The sequence below is a fragment of the Somniosus microcephalus genome, chromosome 23, assembly GCF_052327205.1.
Source record: "Somniosus microcephalus isolate GS21.2 chromosome 23, FLI_Smic_1.0, whole genome shotgun sequence".
In the NCBI taxonomy this organism is placed as follows: Eukaryota; Metazoa; Chordata; class Chondrichthyes; order Squaliformes; family Somniosidae; genus Somniosus; species Somniosus microcephalus.
Genome location: NC_141009.1, coordinates 36172183 through 36198994, shown reverse-complemented (window position 1 = coordinate 36198994; position 26812 = coordinate 36172183). Strand labels below are relative to the sequence as shown.

The 26812-nt window shown below is 43.0% G+C and overlaps 1 protein-coding gene across 1 annotated transcript in view; it reads right to left on the bottom strand.

Moving 5' to 3' along the window:
• The window catches only part of LOC147101822 (arrestin domain-containing protein 1-like), a 67349-nt gene that overhangs the window by 9164 nt on the left and 31373 nt on the right, over window positions 1-26812 (bottom strand). The window contains exons 3-6 of the mRNA XM_085965785.1: window positions 8941-8991; window positions 7434-7588; window positions 4744-4926; window positions 658-834 (exon numbers count right to left, since the gene is read on the bottom strand). Of these exons, the coding sequence (XP_085821911.1) occupies window positions 658-834; window positions 4744-4926; window positions 7434-7588; window positions 8941-8991 (566 nt within the window). The remainder of the gene's footprint in view (window positions 1-657; window positions 835-4743; window positions 4927-7433; window positions 7589-8940; window positions 8992-26812) is intronic.

The window sequence follows — 26812 nt, the reverse complement described above, 5'->3', positions numbered from 1 at the left end:
TGCCTGTATCCTAACTCGCACCAAATCCCGTTCACCCATCACGCCTGTGCTCGGCGGCTTACATTGATTCCCAGTCCAAAGCCACAATTTTAAAATTCTTATCGTATTCAAATCCCTCCATGGCCTCACCTCTCCCCATCTCTGTAACCTCCTCCAGCCCAGCAACCCTCCAAGACCTCTGAATTCCTCCAACTCTGGCCTCTTATACATCCCCGACTTCCTTCTTCCCAACTTTGGCGGCGTGCCTTCCGGTGTCTAGGCCTTAAGCTCTAGAATTCCCATCCCAAACCTCTGCCTCTCTCCTCTTTTAAGACACTGCATAAAACCTACCTCTGACCAAGCAGCTGCCCCAATATCCCCTTCTTTGGCTCAGTGTCAATGTTTGTCTGATTACACTCCTGTGAAGCGCCTTGGGATGTTTTACCATGTTAAAGGGGTTATATAAATGCAAGTTGTTGTTGGGTGCCAAAGCTCTGAGCTGCCTTATTTTACAGTATTATGTATTTCAACAGTTACTGCCAAGGCCCGCAACTAGCAAGTGTTTAAAAATTACTGTATTTTCTTTGGGGCGCAAGGAGGAAAAGAAGGGATGAGTAGACAAATTCCTCTGATCGGCTGTTATTTGGGGTTTAGGTACTTAATCAACATCGTGCTCACCTGAATGAAATAATCTATCTGTATTAAATTACAACCATGTAGCGATGACTGAGGTAATGCTGGCACTATGATCTGCTCCTTCCATTCGGCTTGTTTCCAAGACTTTACTCCTGACCCTTCAACCTCTGCAATTGTCCGCAGGTCATAGATCATTCGCTTGGATTTATAGGTAACTTTCTGTAACAAAACATCAAAACAGATATCCAGAGATATTCATTTATTTGAAATTAAACACTATAACCCAATGTACTCATTCAAAAACTGGAGTTCCCATAACTAAGAATCCAATTAAAGAGAAAGGTGAACACAGTACCACAAGGGCTCAATCATAAATTAACACTGAAAACAAGGAAAGCGACTTGCAGAAGTGAAGCCATGGTCTTTTGTGACATTAGGATCCTTATTAGGGATGTCACTCATGCAATATGAAGTACTGCAATTCATAAACCTGGGCTGTATTAGAAGTAGAATTATAGAAATTTACAGCACAGAAGGAGGCCTTTGGCCCATCGTGTCTGTGCTGGCCAAAATAGAGCTATCCAGCCTAATCCCACTTTCCAGTTCTTGGTCCATAGCCTTGTAGGTTACGGCACTTCAAGTGCATATTCAAATAATTTTAAAATGCGACGAGGGTTTCTGCTTCTACTACCCTTTCAGGCAGTGAGTTCCAGACCCCCACCACACTCTGGCTGAAAAAAGTTACCCTCAACTCCCCTCTAATCCTTCTACAAATTACTTCAAATCTATGCCCCCTGGTTATTGACCTCTCTAAGGGAAATAAGAAATTCCTATCCACTCTATCTAGGCCTCAATTTTATACACCTCAAATCTCCCCTCAGCCTCCTCTGTTCCAAAAAAAACCCCAGCTGATCCAATCTTTCCTCATAGCTAAAATTCTTCAGTCCTGGCAAAAGTCTCATAAATCTCCTCTGTACCCTCTCTAGCGCAATCACATCTTTCCTGTAATGTGGTGACCAGAACTGTACACAGGACTCTAGCTGTGGCCTAACTAGTGTTTTATACAGTTCGAGAATAACCTCCCTGCTCTCATATTCTATGCCTCGGCTAATAAAGGAAAGTATTCTGTATGCTTTTTTTAAACCACCTTATCTACCTGTCCTTCAGGGATATGTGAACATGCACTCCAAGGTCCCTCTACACTTCAGTGTCCTACCATTCATTGTGTATTCCCTTGCCTTGTTAGCCCTCCCCAAATGCATTAGCTCATACTTCTGCAGATTGATTTCCAATTGATGCACTATCAATTGCTACAAAAGGCTGGAGATTGAGAAAGTAATAAACAGGCTTTTATTACCAAAGAACAGAGCATGCCTCTTGTGGTTGCCTGGTATCCAAAAGGGCCGGAGGCTGCCGAGCAGCGACCTTTATACCCAGCCATGAGGGTGGAGCCAGGGGCGGAGTCAGCTGAGGCATGCACAGACAAGTACAACAATATGCAAGAGTGAACAACAGTACTAACAACAGTGGTGAACAACAATACTAACAACAGTGGTTTACCACACCATTTGCCACGTTTCTGCCCACCTGACCAGACCATTGTATCTTCCTGCAATCTACAGCTTTTTTCCTCACTATCAATCACATGGTTAATTTTTGTATCATCTGCAAACTTCTTAATCATGCCCCCTACATTGAAGTTTAAATCATTGATATATAACCACAAAAAAACAAGGGACCTAGCACTGAGTCCTGCAGATTCCCACTAGAAACAGTCTTCCAGTCACAAAAACACCCAACCATTACCCTTCGCTTCCTGCCACTGAGCCAATTTTGGATCCAACTTGCCATTTTCCCTTCGATCCCATGGGCTTTTACTTTTCTGACCAGTCTGCCATGTAGGACCTCGTCAAAATCCTTGCTAAAATCCATGTAGACTACAAATTGACAAGGGCCACCAATAGAAATGAAGTCAAATTCATGGAAACCAACTATTTGGGGGGGGGGGGGAAATGTATATTTCGATTAAGTAAACAGAGCTGCACATTCATATAAGGCAAATGAGTTTAAAGTAGTTGATTATAAACTTAATGTACACTTTTGTTTGTAACATTACCAGTCATTTAAAAAGAATTACTATATGGGTCTGAACATTTTACCGCCATTCGTGGAAAGTTATAAAGGAGAATAAGCCTGCAGTAGAGAGATTATAATCCAGTTTCCCACAAATCAATTCTAGAACAGCTTCTTAAGGTAATGGTAAAAACCAACAAAGCTCTGTTTTCCCCAAGCCGCCTTTAACGGTGACAGCAATAACCACACAGAATATCTCGCAGGCCTGTTACCTGTAGACGTCAGTGTTTCCAAATGTATAGGTCTCATAATTGGCTGCAGCCCAAATGTAAACTTCCTGTGACTCACCAAGGCAGATGACTGGGAAGCCCCATTTTCACCAGCATTTCCTGGATGCCGGCCTTAGTGAATCACAGCAAGTTTACTTCCAGGTTGCAGCTGGCAATGTGTTTGGGGAGCCTGCGCCACTCGCAGACAGCTCAGCACAATATGCAAGCAGGTATTGTCACTGAAATACTCTGTTTCAAATTTGGTTTGTCCAGCTAGATGGAGTGGGGGCAGTCTCTAAACTTCTGCCTAAGCGCCAAGTTATGTACATGTATGCTGATCGTTTTAATATTAAAGTGAACTTTGGGAGAGTTATCTTCATTAGAAGTATACTGGTAGAGCAGGGGAGGGGTAAACATTACTGTTGAAGCTTTGTATTTGTTTAAGTGTTAAACACAAACAGCAAAACAATTACTGTTGAAGCAGAGTTTAAGTATTTTCCCTCAAATGGCCTTTGCAACTTAATCTAAATCTGGTAATACTTACTGTTTGTGCATTCAAACACTAATCACTGTAATTAAATAATTTCTTTCATCTTGCTTTGCAGTGAATCTTAGCCTTTCCCTTAAAGAAGTTAGGACAAAAGGCACTTTTCCCAGCCATGATCTAATTGAATGGTGGTACAGGCTTGAGGGGCTGAATGACCTACCCCTGTTTGTATGAAAGTAGAAAGTCCTAGAATTCTAAATCTAAGAAACTGGAAATCTCAAAACTAGCTATAATTCAGGTCATTTTCAAAGCCCAGAAAATTCACATGCTGTGGTACCCATCTACAGCTTGGTGATATGACAGACAAAACGTTATTAGAGTGGAAATACAGACAGTACACACTGGCATGTACACACAGTACAATGTGAGTGCTTACAATACATAACAGCACAGCAAATACTACTAAAACTTTGGCGTGTGTTTATGTTTTTACTTCAATCTTTCCATAAACCAACGTAACAGAAATTTGAACGAGACAATCTGTTAATCCAGGATGTTACCATTGATCATTTGTGTTTTATTCTGTGCGCAATTGAAGGCACATAATTACAGGACTTTGGTCAACTTTTAAAAAGGACACTGAATTGGAGTCCCAGAATTTCTCAAATTTTAATCAAAACTGTAGAAGATTTCTAACGGTTTTGAAAAGAACTGGAAAGTTTTTTTTTAATAAAAGAGATAGTGGAACTGAGACATGAATTAAAAATGAGCTCCAAGCAAAACATTAATACAAATGGGGATTATATTTCAGATGCACCTATTAAACTTCAGAAGATAAGCTCACCTTGGCTTCATAAGTCACACCTGCTTAATCAGAAGCAATGCATGTTTCAGTTTAATGGATTCAATATAAACCACAATTTATTTTGCGTGTCTTAACCGCACACTCGCTCACTAGAACACACCATTTTAGTAAATTACCATTATCAAATGCCAAGTTCCTATGCATTTGCTATGTAAATTGATTCACTTTGTAGTTAGCTCCTGCTGCTAACTTTTCAGAACTTAAAGGAGAAAAAGTACATCTGTTGTACGAAATAAAATTATGGTCACGGGGCAAATTCTAGTTTCAGTAACATTAAGTTTTAATTATTAGGTTTTTGTACAGAATTTGAGTTATTTTTCATTAATGATTTTAGTAATCATAAAGGCACGACAGTGGTTGTGTCACTTCAGCATATAATGACTGAAAATTCAAGACTGCAAAAGCTTGTAATTCAGCACAGATCTATAGATTACCTGGATGAGACTAGCGACAACGTTACCCATATCCTTCCCAGACTTGTTTTGGATAGCCGTGGTAAGCTGGATGATCTGTCCTGAAGTGTATCCTTTAAGATCAGTGCTCACCGTTAAAGCCACAACCCCACTTTTCACAATCAAGTAGCTGAACTTCTTGGTCATAGTTGTAACATTTGGTTGCTGTTAAGAAAAAAAAAAGCCCAAAAAGTTAGTGACATGAACCTGGTCATTCATGTGGAAATGACTTATGAAATTATACTGGGGGGCCTGCTGGTGGCACTGTCCAGGGAGAGTATAAATACTCGGGCATGGGCCCAGCTTGCTCAGGACATTCTTTAACATGAACTAGTGAAGGACACAATTAGATCTCCATGTTGAAAAACAGTTGATTAAAGCCTTGCTTAATACTCAGACCAAGTGCCTAGTAGTTTTCTTAAGTCAGTTAGTATTTTGAAAAATATATCCTTAAAAGCATCTGTAAAGCACGCCACTGCAGAGGGGGTCACTTGACTCCCTTTTTTGAGATATATGCTCACATACCATCTGTTAGATGAAGCAATGGTGTAATTTTTTTGGTTATTAGAGAAGAGGCAAATTGTATGGTACAGTGGGTCATCATTTCACAATCCTACTCGAGATCTAAACCGAAAGCTCTTGAATCATCTCTCTCAACTGCTTCCAGGTATAAAGATCCCTAGTGAAACTAGTGCGGCTAGCTTCAACTTAAAAGTAAAAGTCATTCCATGTAATTACAGTCAGAGTAGCATTAACAGAACACAGGCAGGTCATCAATCCTTAATCTGGCATAGGGAGAACCAGGTTGAGGGAAGGGGGAAATCAGAAGAGGAGGCACAGACAAGTGTAAAGGGCATAGAAAACATTTTAGACATTTCTTAGTTACCAAAGAATATACAAGTAGAAGCTTTAAAACAATCAGTTTTATTTTATTAAAAGGCATCTGTTTCTTAATGCATAAACCATGGATGAACCACAACATTTACACTGGATAGCTAAAAGATCTCCGCTTGGGTGGCGTTCCTTGCTCTGTAGCCAAATGTAGTCTTAAATTTCACCTTTATTACAGAAGGCCAATTTTGATTGTTTTATCAGCATTTAATAAAATTTGCTCATTTTAGTGAGTTCGTAAAGTGCAATAATCTGTTGCAGTTATCACTTCAACAAATCACTAACTTTAAACTCCTTAGTCAACTGCAATGCCTTCAATTTACAAAAGCATTCAATGCACCCCATTAAATACCATTACTGTACATTCCTGCTTTGGATATTGTCAACACAAATCTAACATTTCGAACAGTGGTCAAGTGACTTCCGATACCGACGGCTCTAATGGAGCAGAACGATTACCTCAGTTACCCACTCACTAATTCCAGGGAACAACAATCAAATGGACCAACCCTAACCAATACAGTTAATAAAACAATTATACAATAGCAAAATACTGGAAATCTGAAATAACAGAAAATGCTGGAAATACTCAGCAGGCCAGGCAGCATCCATGGAGAGAGAAACAGAGTTAACATTTCAGGTCTGGGACCTTCATCAGAACTGGAAAAAGCTGGAGATGTAACAGATAATAAGCAGGTGCAGAGACAGGGGGGTGGGGGGGGGGGGTGTTAGGAGGGGAGGAAGGAATTGAAAGAACATATGTACTTTTGTAAGAGGCAGGAAAGATAAAATGTTACAAATGGGAATGGCAAAAATCATAAAATAATTATATGTACAGTAAGGCATTCAGCTATGAAGCTCCAATAATTGGAGCAAGGTGTTATTAACACCTTCTCTCAGAAGACAATACCATAATAGTTTTCAGAGTCCTAATTTTGTTTGATTTTATGACTCAATTTCCAGGAACGAACTGAACCAGCCAGCGCTTGCAGCCTTCAATTATTCATCAATTACCTTCATCACGAGTTCATATGTAGTTTCCAACCAGTTTCAAGCCAAACCACATGTGCTTGGCCCCAGAATCCATCCTTTTAAACCTGAACCCCCACACATGGTAGAAAACTGGGATCAAATTAACCCAGGATTCAGCTCCTATTTATCACTACAGCACACACAATTACAATGGCCATCTGTACAAGGGATGGAGAGGCTATTTGCCATGCTGTCCCGTGAAATCTTAATGCATACCAAGGGCCCCTCCCCTACTCGGCTCAATGCCTGTCCTGGCACATGCGTAGATCCTTCCAGCCACAGAAAGCAGCAATGAGATCCTGAGAACAAACCCGTGAGAACATACCAGCAGCACCAGACCAACATTTTAAGTTTAGTTTTAGTTCCATCACATGTCAGAAATGAGGGGGAAAGTGGAAGAACCAAGTTGACCATGGAAAACTGGGGCAAACAGCAAATTTGCATTTGAATCTGTCTAAAACCTGCCAATTAAGTCTAAATTACACTTAGTGGAAAATCTATGCCGGCGAGCAATTCACAAATGAATACGAGAGGCCTGCATGGTTACAAATAGACTTGGTTTCCTTTTAATACGGACAGTTTATTTTAAAAATAATTTACATATTAATCATATCTGTTGATAGTTCATATTGAAAACTAGCACTGTACAAAATAATCATGGTTACTATGACAGTAAATCTTTCAATTAATTCTATCAGTATATAAATTAAGTGCCATTGTTGCAATCTATTCAAAGACAATCAATTTACCTCAATATCACTGATCTCATTCAGGTTGAGCAGATTAAGAATGTAAAACGCCTTCTCAGCTCTATAATCTTTCGAGAATCGTGCAGTTTCTACTGTAGCTCTGATGCGATAGCTTATCTTCCCAAAAAGACCTTCAAATGAAGTAGGAGCAGTCGCTTTGAAAAGAGAAAAAAAGTTGCACGTTAAATGCATGTTAATTCAGCACCTTAACGATCATACCTACTGCATTCCTTTTCAAAGTAATTAGGATATGAAAATCAAAAAAGTTTTTAAACGCTGGTGTGCTCACAGACACATAAATGTCGTCCCCAGAAATTCTTCCTATTCTCAATCAGGTGTTTCTGGGGAATGTGTTTACCCAAAGGAGAAAAGGAGAGAGGGGAAACTCTGCCACACCTTCTCGTGAATAGCTCTGGAGGAAATCTGCCAGAAGCCAGGCAACAGCTGAAATACCTGACCACTTGGACATGGAATAGAGCATGGCACCTTGGAACAGGAGTAGGCCATTTAGCCCCTTGAGCCTGTTTCACCATTCAATGAAACCATGGCTGACCAGTGACCTAACTCCATATACCCATCTTTGCCCCACATCCCTTAATACCTTTGGCACAGAAATGCTGAAGAGCATAAACATTAGAACACTTGCATAACAAGGTACATTTTCCTCCCAGCTGTCTTGACTTGTCTCCTTGAGGTCATAGGCTTTTAAACTGGGATGCGCAAGGTCATCAGATTTGTATCTGGGGTTGGGTATTATCTCAAACCACAAGTAGCTGATTTGCAAATGTTTCTGAAATTTTTGCTTTCTTTTGGGTAGCTAGCACTATCTTTTGAAAGTTTGGACAGGGGGCGCGGTGCCCAAGGACGCGTCAACATTTCCAAGGTGGTTCCTCACGCTGAAAAGTTTGATAACCAAAGCTCTAGATTAGTAATACAAACTAGAGCTTTCATCTTCTGCACAGCAAGAGTGGAAGTTACAAAATGGAGAAAAATTAAACAAGGAGATATACGCTGGAATAAAATAAACCAGCTGCTGGTGGCTGGTTGTACAGCGCCATTTGGAGAAGCCCGAGGGCAAATTACCAACCTGCCCTTCCTCAGCCACAGATGGCTTGTGGATTAAGAATTGTGATAACTCACAAATTTACATCATAGCTTTTTTTTTAAATCGCTTTAGTACAGTAGATACTGTGGATGGAAGTTAAAACTTTGCCTGTTTTAGCATTAAAATAAATGTCACTTCCTTATTTACCAAACACAAAAAGATGTGACAATGTCGTTAAAAAAGGGATTGAACAGGAAGAAAAATATTTAAGAAAACATGTAAAGAAGAGGGAAATGAGAATTGAGTAGACAGCTCTAACACACGGAGGTAACAAGAGCATTGGCATGATGGGCCAAATGGCCTCCGCTACTGGCATCTCATATGACAAAAGGTTTTACACCATGCAGTAATTTAACAAATAGCAATACTAAAACCTTTTGGAATATATAAACATATGCTTACCTGGGAGAAGAAATTGGAAGGGGTAAGTATACTCTCCAGCTATCAGGGATCCTGTAGAGACAGGGGAAAAATGTTAAAATTATTCTATATAACCTAAAACGTCAGGTTATTAAATTCACTTCCACTATGGCTATCTTGTTTACTGCAATAACTTTTACCAGAACTTCATCAGGAATTGTACCACATTGCACAAATTACCACAAAATTGGTCTTGTAAAGATTTTTTTTTAATTCAATATTATAAATGTGCTACACAACAACAATTTGCATTCATATAGTGCCTTTAAAATGTAATACGTCCCAAGGTGTTTCACAGAGATACATTTTAAGGAGAGTCTTAAAAGGAGGAGATAGAGGCAGAGAGGTTTAGGGAGAGAATGCCAGAGTTTATGGCCTCGGCAGCTGAATGCACGGCCACCAATGGTGAGATAATAGAAATTGGGGATGCACAAAAGGCCAGAATTGCAGGAGTACAGAGATTTCGAAAGCTTGTATATCTGGAAGAGGTTACAGAGATGGGAAAGGGCAAGACCATGGAAGGGATTGAACACAAGGATGAGAAATTTAAAAATCGAGGTGTTGCTGGACCAGGAGCCAATATAGGTCAGCGACTAGCAGGGGCGATGGGTGAATGGGACTTGGTGCGAGTTAGGATACAGGCAGCAGAGTCTTGGATAAACTGAAGTTTAGAGGGTGGCAGGCTGGCCAGGAGAGCATTGGAATAGTCGAGTCTGAAGGTAACAAAAGCATGGATGAGGGTTTCAGCAGCAGCTGGGCTGAGGTAGGGGCAGAGACGGGAGATATTAGAGGTGGATGTAGATGGTCTTGGTGATGGAAAGGATATGGGGTCAGAAGCGTAGCTCAGGGTCAAATAGGATGCAGAGGTTGCGAACCATCTGGGTCTGCCTCAGACAGTGGCCAGGGAGGAGGATGGAGTCGGTGGCTAGGGAAGGGAGTTTATGGCAGGGACCAAAAACAATGACCTATTTTCTTACTGGAGGACATTTCTGATCATCCAGTACTGGGTGTCAGACAACCAGCCTGACAATTTAGAGACAGTGCAGGGAGCTAGAGGTGGTGGTGAGGTAGAACTGGTGTCGTCAGCGTACATGTGGAATCTGACCGTGTTTTCCGATGATGTCACCGAGGAGCAGCATGTAGATGGGAAATAAGAGGGGGCTGAGGATAGATCCTTGGGGCACTCCAGAAGTAATGGTGCAAGAGCGGGAACAGAAGCAATTGCAGGATGTTCTCTGGCTACGACTGGACAGATAAGAATGGAATCAGGCGAGGGCAGTCCCACCCAGGGAAGCTTTGGAGGAGGATGGTGTGGTCAACCAGGTCAAAGGATGCAGACAGGTCGAGAAGGGCAAGAGAGAAATCATATACGCCTTTCAATAACTTCAGAGTGAACTGCTCTGTGTAAAAGTCTTCATGCTTACAGGTTTTGGTTGCTGCATTTGTGGTAACCAGATCAGTTTCTGTTTACTTAGATGAAATACAGTCAGTTGCACTCTATCATTACACTTGAACCAGTGCCCAAAGAGGGGCTATTTTGCAATGTAAAATACAGAAAAATGGCAACACTAATATTGATGTAATGCACATCCATTTGTAATCTGTATTATAGTGTTGTGTGATGCAGCCTCCATTAGTAAATCAAGTCTTGTAGTACTGTTTTGGTGAATTGTCATTTAACGTTTACTCAAGAAATAAGTGATCCTGCACTTTTTAATAGTTCCAATTGTCTGCTGTTCATTCTTGGGGCAACTTACATTTTTATCAATACCTGGAGATTGTAAATTCTTACAACACCAGGAATCATTCCCACCTGCCGAACATTCATGAGCTGAAATGTTTATTTTCACTTAGCATGTGTGGGAATAATCTCCACTCAGCGCTACTACAGGATGTCAGATTATATATTTTAACTCGGACCACAGCTGCATTTGTTCCTGTGAGACTATACACAAAACATTTCTACTATTTCCTCCAATTAAAATATTAGGAAGAACAAAGCCATTGTCTTTGGCCTCCGCCACAAACCCCGTTTCCCTAGCCACCGATTCCATCCACTCCCATGGCCACTGTCTCAGGCTGAATCGACTGTTCGCAACCTCGGTCTCGTCTCCGATTTGACTCGGAGCTGAGCTTCCGAACCCTTATACCCTCCATTACCAAGAACGCTTCCTTTCAGCTCCATAATATCTCCAGTCTCCACCCTGCCTCAGCCCAGCTGCTGCTAAAACCCTCACCCATGCTTTTGTTACCTCCAGACTAATATTCCAATGCTCTCCTGGCCAGCCTTCCACCTGCCATAAACTCCGCGGCCCGTATCCTAACTCGCATTAAGCCTCGTTCACTCATCACACCCGTGTTTGCTGACCTAGTGGCTCCTGGTCCTGCAACGCCTCAAATTTAACATTCTCATCCTTGTATTCAAATCCCTTCATGGCTTCGCCCCTCCATATCTCTGTAACCTCTTCCAACCCTGCATTCCTCCAAATCAGGTCTCCCCGATTTCCTTCACCCCACCATTGGCAGCCGTACATTCAGCTGCCTAGGCCCAAAGCTCTGGAATTCCCTCCCTAAACTTCTCCCCCTCTTTAAGACGCTCCTTAAAACCTTTAGCAGATTTATTTCCTATTTCTAACATTAGGAACGGCCCAAAATAAACTGCTGAAAGTTACTTAAAATGAGACAGTATACACATTTAATGCTTTGCATAAAGCATCAAACTTGAAATCAGTTGATAAGGTCTAAAATGTTCAATGTTCATGGCAAAGGATTAAAAAAAAAGCAGGGAGTCAATTTCAACATGAACTGCTTATTTCTTCGTGTTTACACGCCAGGTTTAAAAAAAGGTTTATCTACTGTATCATGGACTGGGTAGGACATGGTCCTAAACCTCTAATGGCATGCACCCACTGGAGGTTGGGATACACAGGAAGGTTAAGAGGAAGTGCTGAGCTTTTTTTTTAAAATAATACTTTCATGGGGTGTGGGCGTCACTGGCAAGGCCAGCATTTATTGCCCATCCCTAATTGCCCTCGAGAAGGTAGTGGTGAGCCGCCTTCTTGAACCAGTGCAGTCCGTGTGGTGAAGGTACTCCCACAGTGCTGTTAGGGAGCGAGTTCCAGGATTTTGATTCAGCGACAATGAAGGAATGGCGATATATTTCCAAGTCAGGATGGTGCGTGACTTGGAGGGGAACTTGCAGGTGATGGTGTTCCATGCATCTGCTGCCCTGGTCCTTCTAGATGGTAGCGGTCACAGGTTTGGGAGGTTTGCTGCAATGCATCTTGTAGATGGTACACACTGCAGCCACGGTGCGCCAGTGGTGGAGGGAGTGAATGTTTAAGGGGTGCCAATCAAGCGGGCTGCTTTGTCCTGAATGGTGTCGAGCTCCTGTGGTGTTGTTGGTGTCATCCAGGCAAGTGTAGCGTATTCCATCACACTCCTGACCTGTGCCTTATAGATGGTAGAAAGGCTTTGGGGAGTCAGGAGGTGAGACACTCACCGCAGAATACCTAGCCTCTGACCTGTTCTTGTTGCCACAGTATTTATGTGGCTGGTCCAGTTTAAGTTTTTGGTCAATGGTGACCCCCAGGATGTTGATGGTGGGGGATTCGGTGATGGTAATGCTGTTGAATGTCATGGGGCGGTGGTTAGAATCTTGCTTGTTGGAGATAGTCTATGCCTGGCACTTTGTGGCGTGAAAGTTGCTTGCCACTTATCAGCCCAAGCCTGAATGCCGTCCAGATCTTGCTGCATGTGGGCATGGACTGCTTCATTATCTGAGGAGTTGCGAATGGCACTGAAGACTGTTCAGTCATCAGCGAACATCCCCACTTCTGACCTTATGATGGAGGGAAGGTCATTGATGAAACAGCTGATGATGGTTGGGTCCAGGACCCTGCCCTGAGGAACTCCTGCAGCCATGTCCTTGGGCTGTAATGATTGACCAACAACCATATTCTTTTGTGCTAGATATGACTCCAACCAGTGGAGAGTTTTTCCCAATTCCCATTGACTTCACTTTTACTAGGGCTCCTTGGTGCCACATAGTCAAATGCTGCCTTGATGTCAAGGGCAGTCACTCTCGCCTCTGGAATTCAGCTCTTTTGTCCATGTTTGGACCAAGGCTGTAATGAGGTCTGGAGCCGAGTGGTCCTGGCAGAACTCAAACTGAGCATCGGTGAGCAGTTATCGGTAAGTGCCGCTTGATAGCACTGTCGTCGACACCTTCCATCACTTTGCTGATGATTGAGAGTAGACTGATGGGGCGGTAATTGGCCGGATTGGATTTGTCCTGCTTTTTGTGGACAGGACATACCTGGGCAGTTTTCCACATTGTCGGATAGATGCCAGTGTTGTAGCTGTACTGGAACAGCTTGGCTAGAGGCACGGCTAGTTCTGGAGCACAACAGCCGGGATATTGTCGGGGCCCATAGCACTTTGCTGTATGCAGTGCGCTCAGCCATTTCTTGATATCACATGGAGTGAATCGAATTGGCTGAAGACTGGCTGCTGTGATAGTGGGGACCTCAGGAGGAACCAATATGGCTCATCCTCTTGGCACTTTTGGCTGAAGATGGTTGCAAACTTGACACTTGCACTCACATGCTGGGCTCCGCCATCATTGAGGATGGGGATATTCATGGAGCCTCCTCCTCCCATTAGTTGTTTAATTGTCCACCACCATTCACGACTGGATGTGGCAGCACTGCAGAGCTTTGATCTGATCCGTTGATTGTGGGATCGCTTAGCTCTGTCTATAGCATGCTGCTTCCGCTATTTAGCATGCAGGTAGTCCTGTGCTGCAGCTTTTCAAGGTTGACACACCATTCTTAGGTATGCCTGGTGCTGCACCTGGCATGCTCTTCTGCACAGCTTATTAAACCAGGGTTGGTCCCCTGGCTTGAAGGTAGTGGTAGAGTGAGGGATATGCTGGGCCATGAGGTTACAGATTGTGGTGGAATACAATTCTGCTGCTGCTGATGGCCCACAGCGCCTCATGGATACCCAGTTTTGAGCTGCTAGATCTAATCTGAATCTGTCCTATTTAGCAAGTTGGTAGTGTCCTCAGTGTAAAGACGGGAATTCGTCTCCACAATGACTGTGCGGTGGTCACTGCTACCAACGCGGTCATGGACAGATGCATCTGCGACAGGTCAATTGGTGAGGACGAGGTCAAGTAGGTTTTTCCCCTCGTGCTGGTTTTCTCGCCACCTGCCGCAGGCCCAGTCTAGCAGTTATGTCCTTCAGGACTTGGCCAGCTCGGTCATGGTGGTGCTACCGAGCCACTCTTGGTGATAGACATTGAAGTCCCCCACTCAAGAGTACATTCGGTGCCATTGCTACTCTCAGTGCAAGTGGTGTTCAACATGGAGGAGTACTGATTCATCAGCTGAGGGAGGGCGGTAGGTGATAATCAGCAGGAGGTTTCTTTGCCTATGCTTGACCTGAAGCCATGAGACTTCATGGGGTCCGGATTCAATATTGAGGACTCCCAAGGCCACTCGCTCCACTGTGCCGTCACCCCTAGTGGGTCTATCCTGCCGGTGGGACAGGGCGTACCCAGGGATGGTGATGGAGGAGTCTGGGACATTGGCTGAAATGTATGATTTGGTGAGTATGACTGTCAGGCTGTTGCTTGACTCGTCTGTGGGACAGCTCTCCCAATTTTGGCACAAGTTCCCAGATATTCGTGAGGAGGAGTTTGCAAGGTTGACTGGGCTGGGTGTGACGCTGTCATGTCCGTAGCCAGTGCCAAAGTCAATGTCGGTTGGTCCGTACAGTTTTATTCTTATTATTGTTTTTCGTAGCGGTTTTTTACAACTGAGTGGCTTGCTCGGCCATTTCAGAGTCAACCACATTGCTGTGGGTCTGGAGTCACATATAGGCCAGACCAGGTAAGGACGGCAGATTTTCTTTCCTAACAGGACATTAGTGAACCAGATGGGTTTTTACAACAATCCGATCGTCTCATGGTCACCATTACGGATACCAGCTTTTTATTCCAGATTTATTTAATTAACTGAATTTAAATTCCCCAGCTGCTGTGGTGGGATTTGAATTCATGTCTCTGGATCATTAGACCAGGCCTCTGAAAACAAGGCAGCCACAGCTGTACTTTCAGGAATGTTTTCTACAAAAATTTAATCTTAAAAATGCAGGAACTTGGAAACACAAATATCGGAAGTATCATCATCGAGTGTCAGCCAGTGGTTCAGTTGGTAGCACCCTCGCCTCAAGTCCCACTCCAGAGATGAATCCAAAAATCTAGGCTGACACTGCAGTGCAGTGCTGAGGGAGTGCTGCACTGTCAGAGGTGCCACGTTTCGGATGAGACGTTAAACCGAGGCCCCATCTGTTCTCTCAGGTGGACGTAAACGATCCCACGGCACTATTTCGAAGAGGAGCAGGGGAGTTATCCCCGGTGTCCTGGCCAATATTTATCCCTCAATTAACATCACTAAAACAGATTATCTGGTCATTATCACATTGCTGTTTGTGGGAGCTTGCCATGTGCAAATTGGCTGCCGCGTTTCCCACATTGCAAGAGTGACTGCACTTCATAAGTACTTCATTGGCAGTAAAGCATTTTGGGACGTCCTGAAGTCGTTAATAGCGCTTTATAAATGAAAGCCTTTTTAAAAATTTCCTGTTGTGTCAGGTTTGCCATTCAGGATCTGACTGTAGGTGAACTTGAAAAATGTATTTTAATTTTAAACCAACACAATTTTTAACCAAAAAACCTTCATAGGCCACACAAAATTGTTATAACAGTTAGCATGAATTCCTATAGATTTCACTTTGAAACAACCACTGCAGTACAATAAAAACTAAAATGCTGGAAATACTCAGGTCAGGCAGCATCTGTGGAGAGAAAGAGTTAACGTTTCAAGTCGATGATCTTTTGCCAAAACAATAGATTCCCCAAAGATTAAAAGGGCATTTTTATATAATGCACGATCATTTTTTTCTTTTAATGGATTAAGTTTTTCTTTATCCTTACTTGTCAAAGTAACAAGGTCCCACTTGCAACCCCAATTAAATTTCCACCCATGAGGCTGTAGTCAATAAATCACTGCAACGGTGGAGAGAGCAACTTATTTTTTCCTTGCCATCAACTTTATCTGGTTTATTTTTATATACTGCAATAAAGCCTCATTTAGACCAAAATGAAGGTAATTTGCCTGCCTTGAAGGCAATGTAGATGGAGCTGAGCATAAAGTTTTAGGAGCTGCACCCAATATGATGAGTAGGCTTTGCTTGTGCTTTTTCAAGCACTGCAAGGTAATTTCAAAAGGAATCTTCTCCCTCAGAGGAGCTTGTACAAGGCCTTAAGCTTGGAACTTCACACAGAACAATGAAATTCCCAACAATGCATTTGCTGTGCAGCAAGCTGCGTTGGACCACTGTCCTGGCCTTCTGCTGGGGCTGCTGGAATCAACTACTGGAGCAGCTTGCCTGTTCACATTTTTATAATGGTGTGGAGATGCCGGAGTTGGACTGGGGTGGACAAATGTAAGAAGTCACACAACACCAGGTTATAGTCCAACAGCTTTATTTGAAATCACAAGCTTTCGGCGCGCTGCTCCTTCATCAGGTGACGAAGGAGCAGCGCTCCGAAAGCTTGTGATTTCAAATAAAGCTGTTGGACTATAACCTGGTGTTGTGTGACTTCTTACATTTTTATAAACTTGTGTACAGCAGCCCTGCCTGCTGTAAAGCCTTTTAGTGCAACAATAGTATCCCTTTTTGCACATATTTACAAAAGTTAACCCAAACTGGCTGGTACAATATCATTCTCATTTGCAAGATCCTTTGATATTAAAATCTTCTGCCTCAGTGTACAGGCTTTCTGACACCCCCCACGTAATGGGCATGGTCATTCTCTGGGGATTTTCCACTGTCTGCTACAGGCTGTGTAAACAAAGTTTCCCCAGTGGCTAGGGGAACTCCATAATTTGTCTACTTTCAAAGTGGCAGTGGCAATTTGTCGCAGATTTTCCAACACTATTTTGGCAATAGACTACAAAGGTGGTGACAGGTGAATTCCTGCAAGTATATCTCCATCACGTCCATAACCAAGTCAGTAGTGCTCAGGCTCTTTGGGATATTAAGCTCCAACAATGTGGCTCTGCAAGAATGAGATTTCAAAATCCTGTTCCAAAATGCTTAGGTTTACTCTTCCTGTAGATGCTACGCAAGGGCACACTCCTTCCTTGGGCAAAATGGGATATCCATCCTGCCAACCTGGGAAAATCCCCCCGATCTTTCCACATTAAAGCGTTGAGTAGTCTTGGAACCCGACAGGAAGCTATTGGGCCATTGGTACAATGCCTGCCATACATTATGGAAAACTCATGCTGGCAAAAAATGTGATACCAAAAGAATCCTTCAGAGATGTCTCGGAGAAGGTTTCTTGATTGATCAGTCAATTTACTTTCACAACAAATGTCAGTGAGGATGTTTGTTAGCAGAAGCCAACTTCAACTGCAATGCACGGGCAGTATGAAGACCTTTAGCGATCCATGCTGGAGGTGGTCGTGTTGGATAGTGTCCACCACTAGATGAACTGCGGCGATAACACCATTGGTTTGTTAGTTGAAGACTTTAATCATTCCACTTGTTCTGGCACCAGTGGAGCAGTTGTCGAACTCCAAGGCTGAACCAATTGCTGATGAATGCTGAAGCGATTGGATGAGCTTGAGAGGCTTCCTAGAATGTTCCAGAGTGTGTTATTTACCCAACCTAATTCTTTGAATGGGATCTGTCGCTATGTTTCTTGGAAGAAGCAAAACTACAGGTTTCTCCACATTGAAAAAAAAATCAAGCTTTGACAAAGTGGGTGTGACAGCCTTTCAGCAAATCAAATGATCAAACAGCCCTTCCGCCGAGTCTGGGGAAGGCTACAAGCGGTGACATTTGCACAATAGCAGAAGACAACACAACCATGTAATGCAGGTCTTGTCATTTTTAAGCACACATGATTTTTATCGATCCTTAAAAGGGGCATTAGCCAGTTTGAAGACAAGGTAATCAAAAGTCACACATCCAAGGTATGGCTTAGGCCACTGAAGGTGTAAAAAACACCTAGCGTCAGCAACTTCATCAAAACTATAGCAAATTTTTGTGAAGCTTTCCCAGGACCATGGACCTTGCAAAAATGCACTATTTTCAGTAGAGAGAAATATCAATATTCCTGAAAATGGGGATAACTGCTACGAGAAAGAGAACTAAAGGGAACAATGTGGAATCAAAGAATTTTCCAGGATAGGATGAGATCACTCAGCTCATTAAGCTTGTGCTGGCTCTCTGAAATAACTGTCCATTTACAAATTTTTCTTTTTCAAATATCTATCCACTTCTCTACAAAAAGCTTCCACCAATAGAGGGGAGGTTGCTTGACCAAAATAATTGTGTATACACCTAATTTCTATATGACCCCAGGTGACATTTCTCGTCATAGATGGCAGCAGAATGATCTGTACACATATATTCGACCACTAGAGTTTATACACAAGAAAACATAACTCACTTTCAGTTTTGATTTGGAATCCTTCCATACAGCATAGGGAGCAATATGCTAAGTATCACAACCTACTACATACAAACAATGAAACACTGTATTTGACCACATTCCCACACAAAGAATGTTAAGTGGAGCTTTTGTTTCTTCTCCAAAAGGGCAGAGCACTAGCATGAACTCACTACTAGATTTATTGGGGCATTTTGGACTCCCACTCTCGCTTACAGGCAGCCATTTATGGACCAATTGGTGGCTGCATTCTTTTCAATGTGGTGCTTTGTTGCGTGGCTGATGTTGCACAAATGGTGCATGCACATCAACATGACACTATGCAAATACGCCACATTCTTATGATAGCAACAGTTACAAGAAAAAGACTTGCATTTATGTAGCGCGTTTCATGACCACAGGACGTCCCAAAGTATTTTACAGCCAATGAAGTACTTTTTGAAGTGTAGTCACTGTTGTAATGTAGGAAACACAGCAGCCAATTTGCGCACAGCAAGCTCCCACAAAGAGCAATGTGATAATGGCCAGATAATCTGTTTTTTTAGATGTTGATTGAGGGATAAATATTGGCCAGGACACCGGGGAGAACTCCCCTGCTCTTCTTCGAAATAGTGCTATGGGATCTTTTACGTCTACCTGAGCACACAGACGGGGCCTCATCTGAAAGACGGCACCTCCGACAGTGCAGCACTCCCTCAGCACTGCACTGGAGTGTCAGCCTAGATTTTCTGTGCTCAAGTCTCTGGAGTGGGACTTAAACCCACAACCTTCGGACTCAGAGGCGAGGGTGCTACCAACTGAGCCACAGCTGCAATAGTCAGCGTTCAAATGTTGAAGATATAGGGAAAGGAACAGCTTTAGGACAGCCATCAGTAATTTGATGAAAGTGGAACCTGAAAACATGAAAATGAATACTTCTTCACTAAAGCAGTCTTAGTATTTAAAGCCGTTTCTTCTTGAAGTGGTGTCAAAACTTAAAAGGTAACATGACTCCAAACTACTGTCCTGGAATTCAAATAATAAAAATATGTATGAAGTTGAGTCCACTCAAAACCTGAATCAAAAATGCATACATTTTGAAAGGCAGTTCAATATTTTCCACTTCATTGCCAACACTTCTCTTGAGTTTCTATGCTTTTCAAAGGATTCCTTAGTGTGATGTCACCTCGATTGAAGTGACAATGTTTATCTTGCTTTCTTCAGGCCAGTTTTCACAACGCCCATTCAAATCAATAAATGGAAAAAGAACTGCAGCAGCCTTTGCCATTTCACGCCCCAAAAAAAGCCAAGTGTGCTCAGTGGAGTCCGCAGAGAAAGAACACAACAGGTCACCCTGCTAAAGGTGATTCACACGCTTCCTAGCAAGTTGCAGAGTGGTACTGGTCGAGAGAGGAGGTCGCTGTCCCTCTTCATTGATATATGATCATGGGAGAAAAAGTGACACCAAGAGTAGTAAAAGCCTTCCTTCACAATTTGTTTTCAGCAAATACAGGAAACTTTGGTTTATCCAGAGGTTAACTGTCCAGAATGCTTGATCCACTGGCAAAATTCAGGAGTTGGTTCAGTAAGTTTTTTTTTCTTTTCGTTGCTTTTTTTCCACCAGTCAGGCTCTGCAAGGTCTAGCTGAAGCTGTTGCTTAGCTACAGAGACACTTGCAAGCTGCGGCCGACTGTTTAGAAGCTGTAGGGTTTGTTGCTAGATACGGAGCTCAAAAGCTCCGTATGTTTTAACATTAGCGCTGGTTTGTCCGGCAGTTTTGATGGGACGGCAACAGCTCGGTCCAGTCGGTGCCGGATATGACAAAGTTTCCTGTAAATGAATAGTTAGATGAAAGCACTGGAGCATTTTCAAAAGGCATCTAAATGAAGTTCTGATTGAGGATTTTAAAAGGTGAAGACTCATACAATTATTGACAAATTACACAATTGGATTAAAAACTGGTTTGGAAATCGATTAGGTGATAAATGGTAAAATAATTATTTGGGCAAGGATTAGGGTCTGCTGTGCACACTCTGCTCGCACTACATACTGTGCTTGCAACATTTTGAAGTGGCAAGGTCAAGGAAGGTGACTACATTCAAAAGGATCTGCACGAATTAAGAAACCAGACTCGAGAGGCAAATTACTTTAAAAGTAGACAAAGGGAGGGTTATACACACTGGAACAGGATATATGTACACAATGAAAACGCTGCTCATTAACAGTGGAAAAAGATAAGAATTTGGGTGTGGCTGTTGACCATTCACTGAAAGTACCAGTCAATGTGAAGTTGCTGTTAAGAAAGCTAATCAAGAACTGGGATATATCTCAAGGGCATTTGATTATAAATCAAAACAAGTTATTTGAACTTTAGATAAATTATTTTATATGCCAATGTATCCTAGCTTCAAAAGTAAATTGACACATTGGGAATGAGTCGGAGAAGAATGACGAATAATTCTGAGACTTAACACATTAAGTTTTAAGGAGAGGCTCATGGGACTGATCTGTTTTTTTTTACTGGATAAAGGGGATTGACAGCAGACACAATGCAGCGAGAATCATAGAAATTTACGGCACAGAAGAAGGCCATTCAGCCCATCATGTCTGTGACAGCCGAAAAAGAGCTATCCAGCCTAATCCCACTTTCCAGCTCTTGGTCCGTAGCCTTGTAGGTTATGGCACTTCAAGTGCATATCCAAGTACAGGAAACTTTTTTTTAATCCGGCACCGACTGGACCGACGTGGTGCCGGTTCAGCAAAAATTCCGGATAACCGAAAGCTATAGTAAAAGATACAAGAGCTCCGTATAAAGCAACAAACCCTGTTGCTTAGCAACAGGTTCAGAACAATGGCCACAAGTTCCGAGCGTCTCTGTAGCTTAGCAACAGCTGCAGCCATACCCTTGCACAGCAACAGATCGAGGAAGGCAGAAGTAAACTTACCTGAACCTACTCCTGAATTTTGCCGGTTAACCGAGATTACCGGTTATTTAGGTGCCAGTAAATCAAAAGTTTCCTGTACTTTTTAAATGCGATGAGGGTTTCTGTCTTTCCCACCCTTTCAGGCAGTGAGTTCCAGACCCCCACCATCCTCTGGGTGAAGAAAGTTCTCAACTCCCCTCTAATCCTTCTACCAATTACTTTAAATCTATGCCCCTTGGTTACTGACTTCTCTACTAAGGGAAATAGGTCCTTCCTATCCACTATCTAGGCCCCTCAATTAAGTCTCCCCTCAGCCTCCTCGGTTCCAAAGAAAACTACCCCAGCCTATCCAGTTCTTCCTCATAGCTAAAATTCTCCAGTCCTGGCAACATCCTCAATCTCCTCTGTACCCTCTCTAGTGCAATCACATCTTTCCTGTAATGTGGTGACCAGAACTGTACCCAGTACTCTGGCTGTGGCCTAACTAATGTTTTATACAGTTCAAGCAATGTGTTGCTCACACTATAGAAATGCAATCTATGGAAAGCAACTAGCTAGGTTTGAATTTGAAAGACACAGGGTCAATAGATGATTTGCACACTTACCTTTTGGGGATCAGGAAGCCATTTTCCAGCACTCTCCCTCAGGAGATTAAATAAATGGGGTAATGTCATAATAAGGAGGATTGGGCAGAGATAGTGGAAAGAATGGAGTGGATGATCTTTCTGGTTTGTTTTTGAATAGTTATATATACACATTCACCAAACCAGATGATGTTTGCACCCAACGTTAAGCCCTCCCTTGCCTAGGCACACCAAGGCCAACTATCATTCTACCATCACCATAGTCAAGTCCAGCTGATTCAGCCAAACCATGGATCAATGCTTTGTCTTCACACCACATTGGGCAGTGCATGTATTTACTTTAGCCAGTAGGAGCTATCATCTGCTGAATTAACAATAAGTTTTTCAGAACCCCTCACTTTAGCTAGGCTGTTGTTCACTCTTCACTAATTGTACTGATGCTCCCAACTGGGTACCCATTGACATTTTAAAAAGGACACCATTAGAACTTCTCCAATAGTTCAGTGTATAAATGCACCTTGTGATGTGCTTTATTGAGCCATACATACAAGGAAGGTCCCAACTTCAATACTACTGAGTTACCTAATTTCAGCCAGGGATCCACCCTCCTCCTCAGTATCCACTGGTCCTGGTGGATATACACATGTGGAATTTGGGTCAAGGCAGAATCCAGCTCAGCAGTAATTGCCTCCCCACAATCTCCCAGTGGCATAGCAGTCCATTTACACAAGTAGCAAATGGCTGCCTGGTGACCTACAGCACATGAAATTAAACCCCCAAATGAACCATGATCTTTAAAAGATGCAGGGTGAAACTTGAAACGTTAGCCTGTATTTTTTGTATTTTCAGATGCCAACAAGACCTGTTGTCTATTTCTAGCATTTTCTGTTTAGCTTGTTGTGAGGTGCACACTCAGCATTCAGTAACCTGCAGCAGTGTGACTACTGTGAACAGTATGCAAGAGGCTTTGAATCTCAAGGTCCAGCATAAGACAGAACCTTGCATTTCCCAAGTCTAAATGTACCTGCTTTACACCCTCAGAGTGGAAGTTTCTGTACCTCGAAAGCAAAGAGCTACTTGGCTTGAGCACTTCGACTCTTCTGAAGAGGTCACTCTACATCACAAAGATCCCACAACTGTTCAGTCTCCTTCTTACACAGTCTCCCAGCACACGCCTGCATGCAATGAAATGAGCTCCAAATTCACAAGATCAGAGCGACTAGAGTTGGCCTATTTCCACAGACCAGAGAATAAATCTGACACCTTTCTTGTCTGTTTGACTATGGCAGGAAACAATGAACAAGATCCCTCTATTGCTCAAGACCACCATCAACACAAGAACATAAAAAATAAAAATAAATTATTGACTTTTTTTTTTAAAGTCATGAACAAGTAAAGTCCAATTCATGCCATCAACCTCATCACTAATATTTCAATTCACCCAGCCAAACATCCAACTGTTTCTTTAAGTACCTGACCTTTTTGATTCTACGAACTTACCTAGGTCATTCCCAACATTTATTACCCTTTGAGGAAATAAATTTCTTCTAAGATCCTTTTTAAATTTACTTTTCACTAGTTTAAACATGAGCTTCTGAAGCAAAAAATAATTTTAAAAATATCTAGATTACAACTGTATTAGAACAATCCACCTTGTTAATCAACTTCAGCAAGAGCAATGATCCTACAACTCAGAATACTGTGCATGACTGGATAAAGGAAGAAAAACAACATTCTGCAGACTCGAGCTATGCAAACATATTGCACTATAGTAACAAGTGAAGCAAATATGACATCTGCTAAAACACATCTGTAGACGGGAAATAAATCCTTTGGGAGAGGTTGCCAGGTTAGGGGAGGTCTGGGAAGTTACTCATTAAATGCATCCACTAACCCAATTAAATCACACACTCATTCCCTGTAGAAAAGCTGATACCATAATGGTTGTCTCTGGATTTCCTCTTAAAATGTATTATGATTCCAACTTCAGAGAACAGGTTTAAAAATTCTCTGATCAATGTCAAATTTATTCAAAATTCAAACTGAACTCATTTTTACTTGCCATCAAGTTTAATTCATCTTGGTCAAATATTAAAAGGGATATCGGCCTCGATATACAGAAACAGCATCCCAATTTAAAATAAATTACAAAAATAAAGTTCAGCCTTCATCCAAATGTTCTCACCTTTAATGGGGTCCAATATACGGAGGAAAACAAGAACTGCAACACAACAGAATGTTTACTTTTACTTCCTCCAAATGTTATCTGGTTGGGAATGGTGTACCCAAAAAAGCCCAATTCTCAGAACACCAAACATGCTGTCATAATATATAACCTCATAAATGTTTGCAAATTAATGCAAAGGCTGAAGAGGAATAATTAAAAGCATGCTTTAATAAGGTACGTTTCCTGGTAGCTTTAACTGATCATATCTGTTGCTGCCAGATACACTATATAAGCTTCTTAATCAATGTCTCTTACTACCACAGAACTAACATTTTAATTACCAACTGTAAAAACACTATGCTTAAAGAAAGTCAAACCAAACATCGAGAATCTTGGTCCTAAACTTCAGAGTACAAGAAAATGCTTCCGATATGAGCATGATGACTGAGCAAAAAAATACCTGCTTACAGCCATACATATACATGGCTAGTGTTGAGTCTGTTTTCAAATGTAGTTATGCTGAATAACTGGACACAGACTACAGAAATAATTAAACAGGTCTTTAGTAATTGAGGGTCAGGGCTGAACTGGAATACACTTTGCTCCACAGGGTTTATATACCGGTGTGGTCACCACCGGTACTACAATGTACAGGAGCCATCAAAAAGTAGTCCATCACTTTTTGGACTTTGGGGAGAGCAGCAGCGGAGGAGGAGCCCGGCTTAAAAACCGGCGCCAAGGCAGAGGCCCGACCAGTTCGGGGGAGAGCAGCAGCGGAGGAGGAGCCCGGCTTAAAAACCGGCGCCAAGGCAGAGGCCCGACCAGTTCGGGGGAGAGCAGCAGCGGAGGAGGAGCCCGGCTTAAAAACCGGCGCCAAGGCAGAGGCCCGACCAGTTCGGGGGAGAGCAGCAGCGGAGGAGGAGCCCGGCTTAAAAACCGGCGCCAAGGCAGAGGCCTACCAAATCAACAGCAGAGGAGAGAGGTAAAAAGTAATCAGTGTGTGACGTCACCAGGGAGCAGGTAAGTGATTGGTTGGTGAGTAGTTCTCTCTTTTCAATACAAGCTTGACTTCTGTGGTGTTAAATTTCTAGGGTCTCTGGTGTAGTGGGGACAGTTGGTAAATAAAGCGCCCTAGAGTATACCTGTAACTGGGGTATTGAATAAATTTTTTAATTAATTAAAGGAGTAAGTCATGGCAGGAGAGCTCAGACCCGTGTTCTGCTCCTCTTGCTCCATGTGGGAAATCAGGGACGCTGCCAGTGTCCCTGACGACCATGTGTGCGGGAAATGCATCCAGCTGCAGCTACTTGCAGACCGCATTGCGGCGCTCGAGCTGCGGGTGGATGAATTTTGGAGCATGCGCGATGCTGAGAGGCTCGTGGATAGCACGTTTAGCGAGTTGTTCACGCCTCAGGGTAGGGCAGCACAGGGGGTGACCATCAGGCGGAGCAACAAAGGCAGGCAGGTAGTGCAGGGAACCCCTGCGGACATCCCCCTTTCAAACAAGTATACCGCTTTGGATACTGTTGAGGGGGATGACTCACCAGGGGAAGGCAGCAGCAGCCAACTTCCTGGCACTGGGGGTGCTCCTGCTGCCCAGGAAGGGGGGAAAAAGAGTGGGAGAGCAATAGTGGTAGGGGATTCTATAGTAAGGGGAACAGATAGGCGTTTCTGTGGCCGTAGACGTGAATCCAGGATGGTTTGTTGCCTCCCTGGTGCCAGGGTCAAGGATGTCACTGAGCGGCTGCAGGGCATTCTGGAGGGGGAGGGTGAACAGCCAGTGGTCGTGGTCCACATTGGTACCAACGACATAGGTAAAAAGAGGGATGAGGTCCTGCATCAAGAATTTAGGGAGCTAGGTAACAGATTAAAGAGCAGGACCTCAAAAGGTTGTAATCTCTGGATTACTCCCAGTGCCACGTGCTAGTAAGTATAGGAATGGGAGGATAGAGCAGATGAATGCGTGGCTAAAGAGTTGGTGTAGGGGGGAGGGTTTTACTTTCCTGGATCACTGGGCCTGCTTCTGGGAAAGGTGCGACTTGTACAAGTCGGACAGGTTGCACCTGAACCAGAGCGGGACAAATATCCTTGCGGGGAGGTTTGCTAGCACTGTTGGGGGGGGGGGGGGGGGGGGGGGGGTTTAAACTAACTTGGCAGGGGGATGGGATACAGAGGGGAGCTGAAATAGGGGGGGGGATGTGCTGCCAATTATAGAGAAAAAAACAAGTCAGCTTGGTAGACAGGGCAAATATATAAGGGCAAGGCTGGATGGCATCTATTTTAATGCAAGGAGTCTTGCAAATAAGGTGGATGAACTGAAGGTGTTGATAAACACATGGGAGTATGATATTGTTGCTATCACGGAGACATGGTTGAGGGAAGGGCAAGACTGGCAGCTCAATATTCCGGGGTACAGAATCTTCAGGCGAGACAGAGGGGGAGGTATAAGAGGGGGTGTCGCAATATTAATTAAGGAGTCAATTACTGCAGTAAGGAGGGATGATATATTAGCAGGGTCCTCTAATGAGGCCATATGGGTGGAGCTTAAAAACAAAAAGGGGGCAAGCACTTTGCTGGGAGTGTACTATAGGCCTCCAAACAGTCAGGGGGAGATAGAGGAACAGATATGTAGGCAAATCTCAGAGAAATGTGCAAATAATAGGGTAAT